The 4433-nt window shown below is 55.8% G+C and overlaps 1 protein-coding gene across 1 annotated transcript; it reads right to left on the reverse strand.

The window, feature by feature from the left end:
• Positions 1–2156: 2156 nt before the first annotated feature.
• Positions 2157–4228, reverse strand: SSTR4 (somatostatin receptor 4). Its single transcript, XM_047746372.1, has one exon. It carries the CDS (start codon positions 4037–4039, stop codon positions 2873–2875), a length of 1167 nt encoding a protein of 388 aa, XP_047602328.1. The 5' UTR covers positions 4040–4228; the 3' UTR covers positions 2157–2872.
• Between the last annotated feature and the right edge of the window lie 205 nt (positions 4229–4433).

The raw sequence follows: 4433 nt of genomic DNA on the forward strand, positions 1-4433 counted from the left end.
ACTCCCAAGTCAGGGGCGGTGTTAACGCTCATTTAACAAGGGATGGAGAGAGTACTCAGCATAAAAGAATGCTGTCGTTCACCCTCCCACTGCCTCAGTTAGCGCGCCTCTCCAGCGCTTGTGAGAAGGCGGTTTACAGCTGATGAGAACTCCAAACCCACACCCTGCTTTTGTGCACATTTCACGTGAGAAACTGAGGCTCAGAGAAATTTCAACACTAGTCTCTGGTCCTGCTGGAGGGCTTCTGTCTCTAGGGAACTTTTTCTTTTATTGCTTAAGGCTGCCTATGCCTCAACCGTCACCAACTAGTTTAAAATGTTGCATTTCAAATACTCAGCCCAGCAGGAGTATTGCCAAGACGCTTGGGCAGTGCCCTATCTTCCTCAGCAGAGCGTTTGCCTGGTGTGAATCTTGGAGACTGAAGAGAAGGACCCCAGCCCCACACAACTGCGGGGGGTGGGGTGGGGCCTGGCAAAAGTCCGGGAGCCCATGCTCATTTCAGATCATTCCCAGGGTCACGAACCCCTTGCCGCATTGCTCTCAGCCTGGGGGTCAACCACCCTGCTGAACACTGCTGGACACTGGGGACAAAGAAATACTTCGGTTTCAAAGACTGCCAGGAAATTACAGTTACACAAGGCCAGTGCACACCAGCACTGACTTACTCCAGGTGCCCAAAGAAACTCTAGTGGGTACAGCAGGTTTGGGCTGGTCCTTGTCCATGTGTTTATGTGCATGTGTGTGTGCATGTGGGGCGCATGCATGTTTGTGAGTTCGAGGGGTTCTGTGCCTTAGCTGGGAGCTTCCAACCCACAGCCATGTCTCCAGGACGTAGTACAGATTGGCTACACATTTTCTCTGCCAGACAGATGTACAATACCCCGAGGCGCAGACCCGAAAGACCGGCATCTCTACCTCACCCACCCAGTCCTATGAGACACACTTGGATCCACACTGATTATCGCCTACACACCATGCTTCTGGCTGGCCAACTAGAGGAACAAGGATCCAATGGTTATATGCCCAAAGATAGCTCAGGCTGTTTTTGGTTTTCATTCAGTAGGGAAGAAGCTGGAATCTATAGCAACAAGGGGAAGAACATACTGTTAGACCTCTGTCACAGTGTGCTCCTACAGGGAAGACCTCTTGATTTTATCAGTGGAACTCTGAGGACCCTGGGGTTCAGCTATTTGCCTGCCTCACACAAGATTTATATCTAGGACCAGAAGTCAGCTCTCCTACCTGTTTCCTAGACACCACGCTTCTGCTCATATCAAGTAAAACTCTGATCTTGGCCTTAACACTTCAGCAAAGAGCCTTGTTCTGTTTCTTCCTTGATCTCAGAGAGGAGCTCCTGCCCGGGGTGGAAGCAGAACATCCTCCTAGGCCTTACCCTGCCCTCCTGGCCCTACCTCAGTATTCTTTAGCCTCCTAGAAGCCCCCTGTGCCCATCTGGGGACGCCTGCTGGCTGCCTGAAAAGGCTCAAGGCAGGTGAGGTCTGTTAGGCTGGCAAATCCCGAGTATTTTCTCTAGAAGCCCTCCTGCCAGGAAGCTGTGAGCTCCAGGGGGCTCTTTGAACAGCAAAGGGGCTCTCTCTTCAGCTGTCTTTTCCTCCCTCCCTGCCTGTGTTCCTCTCTCCATCTGGATGGGATCAGCCAAACCCAGAAGGGTCTTCTGCTGTGCTAAAGCCAGATGGTGTCTCCCCCACATAGCTGTTCACAAATGTTTAATAGCATGTTTTCACTCCAGAGCCCAACGTAAGCATTGCAATATTTCTTCATAGAAAACGGGATTAAAGCTCATCGTAAGCTGACTTTTTCCTTTGGGAAAAGCTAATTTATCCTTGGGTCAACATCAGGCAAAAAGTTAGAGTTGCTTACTGTGTTCAGCCTACATATGTTTATTATCTACATCTGGTTGATGTTTTACTGAATTGTGTGTGTGTTTTTTTTTTAATAGTGGGTGATAGAGCTGCCTCCTCTATCCAAAATCTGGGCTGATTTCCATCTGCATTCTCTGGTCTCCTTTCCCTTCCCCCCTGGCTCCCCTCCCACTCACCACTGTGGTATAAACTGCCGATTTAATGAGATCGTGCTCCCATGCCAAAGGGTCAAGGCAAAAAAAATCACATCATAGGAGCAAATGGGATTTACCCTTTCTTGCTTTTTTATTACTGACCTAATAAAGTTTGTGACATAACGAATCCCACATTACGATTCTCCAAACCTTTTCTACTCACAGGAAGACTGCTGTTAGACCCAGACAACCGGAGGGACACTTCTGACTGCAAGCAGGCACTGGGGGGATGGGGTTGACAAACTGTTGCCCAGACCCTTGTGCATAAATTTCAGTTAGAGAAGAGCCCAGGAACGGAAGCAAAGGGAATGTGCTTGGAGGCATCTTCCTTCTTCCCTTTTTGTATCAAACATGTGATGTCCCCACCACAGCCAAAGAATCTGCAGAGATAAGGGCACTGGCTGCCTCCACCCCCTGGACAGTCCTCTCCTGGGCAGAGATAGAGATTCTGTCACACGTCACAGGCAGATGGCTATTCCTCCCTGGCATGCCCCAGCCTCCCACCCCTGGGAAAATAGTCAGAGATCCAAGGATAATTAACATCATAGATCAGCACTCAGAAGAGTCCTACCCCCATGGAGGTGTCCTCCTGAAACCCAGAGTCCTGGGGATGGGAGAAAGCAAAGGAGCTTTGATGCTCTTGGGGCTAGCATGGAGACTTCTGGAAAAAGGTGCCTGTGGTGGGAACAGGTGGCAGCTCTTAGGTGAGCATCAGGGACAGGCAGTCTCCTGGGTTGTAAGGACCGCACGAACTCCTTTGAGGTGGCCAGGCGGGGGAGGAGGTGAAAGTGTTCTTCAGAAGGTGGTGGTCCCAGTGAGGGGGACCTGTTTGCGCCTGGGTTCCGGCTGCAAGGGCTCCTGCTGGCAGGGGAGAGGAGGGCATATCCATCCTGCCCCACCTCTGCTCTTGAGAGCAGTGGCATAATAGTCCAGGGGTTCTTCCTCAGCACCACCAGTGGCATCCAGGAGGCAGCAGCGCAGGCAGAGAACCCGCTGGAAAGAACGGCGGAAGTTGTCAGAGAGGAAGCCATAGAGGATGGGGTTGGCACAGCTGTTGGCGTAGCTGAGGATGAGGGACACGTGGTTGACCGTGGCATCAAGGCTGGTCACAAACAGGTTCAGCAGCTGCACCACGTAGAAAGGCATCCAGCAGAGCACAAAGACGGCTACCACCATCAGCACAAGCCGCGTGATCTTCTTTTCCGAGCGTCTTCGCTGCTGCCAGCCGGCCCGGAGTGCCACCGCCCGCATCTTGCCCACGATAAGCAAGTAGCACAGGCCTATGGCCAGAACGGGCAGCAGAAAGCCCAGCAGGAAAGTATAGACCACAAAGACCGCTGACCAAGCCGGGTGCGGCCAATGCAGGTTGCAAGCCACCGCCTGGCCACCCCGAGCCGTCCTGGTGTCTGCGAAGATGGCAATGGGCAGGGTGACCAGCAAGGACGCCAGCCACACGCCCAAGTTGATTAGCTTGGCCACGCTGGGCCTCCGGTAGGTGGCGGCACGAAGAGGGTGCACCACTGCGATGTAGCGGTCCACGCTGAGCACCGTCAGACAGAAGACGCTGGTGAACATGTTGAGGCCATCCACACTTAGCACGGCGCGGCACAGCACAGACCCGAAGGGCCAGTGGCGCAGGGCAGCCGACGAGGCCACGAAGGGCACGCTCAGCATGAAGAGCTCATCCGCAATGGCCAGGTTAAGCAGGTAGATGTTAGTGGCCGTCTTCATCTTGGCGTAGCGAAGGATCACAAAGATGACCAGAGCGTTGCCCACCAGGCCCACCAGGCACACCAGCGCGTAGATGCACTGGATGGCGACCATGCCTGCTGCCCCCGCGTCCCCGGTCCCCGCCGCCGCCTCCTCCTCCCCGGCCGGGGCGCAGCTGGCGTTGACCGCTGGGGACCAGGCCTTCTCGAGATCTTCCTCGCCCCCCGGGGGCAGCGTCGGGGAAGCGCTCATGCCCAAGGGTGCCCGCCCGGAGCAGCGGAGCGCGGCGGAGCAGACTGGGTGAGGGCTCCGGCGCAGAGGCGCGCGCCTCTCCCTGCTCCGCCTGAAGAGCCGGCGGCGGACCCGCCGGCAGCACCCTCCAATCCCGCGCCGCGAGCCCTCCGCGCCCCAGTCCCCGCGCTCGCGTGCCCCGCCCCGTTTGCCCACCTCCGCGCCGGGGCCGCACTACCATCCGGGCCCCCGCCCGGGATCCAGCCCCGCGGCAGGTCTTCCTTCAGTTTAGATCCGTTCCCCCGGCCCGTGGCCTCTTCTCTAGCCGGTTGCCGCTCCCTCCCCTGCTCTGTACTCTGCAGCCACAAGGCTGGAGCGGGGGCGGGGGGGGGGGGGTGTCCCTGAGTCCTCCGTT

Source organism: Lutra lutra, chromosome 9 (assembly GCF_902655055.1).
Source record: "Lutra lutra chromosome 9, mLutLut1.2, whole genome shotgun sequence".
Taxonomy (NCBI): domain Eukaryota; kingdom Metazoa; phylum Chordata; class Mammalia; order Carnivora; family Mustelidae; genus Lutra; species Lutra lutra.

Coding starts and splice junctions, on each gene's coding strand:
- SSTR4 (XM_047746372.1), bottom strand. CDS start 4,039: ATGAGCGCTTCCCCGACGCTGCCCCCGGGGGGCGAGGAAGATCTCGAG.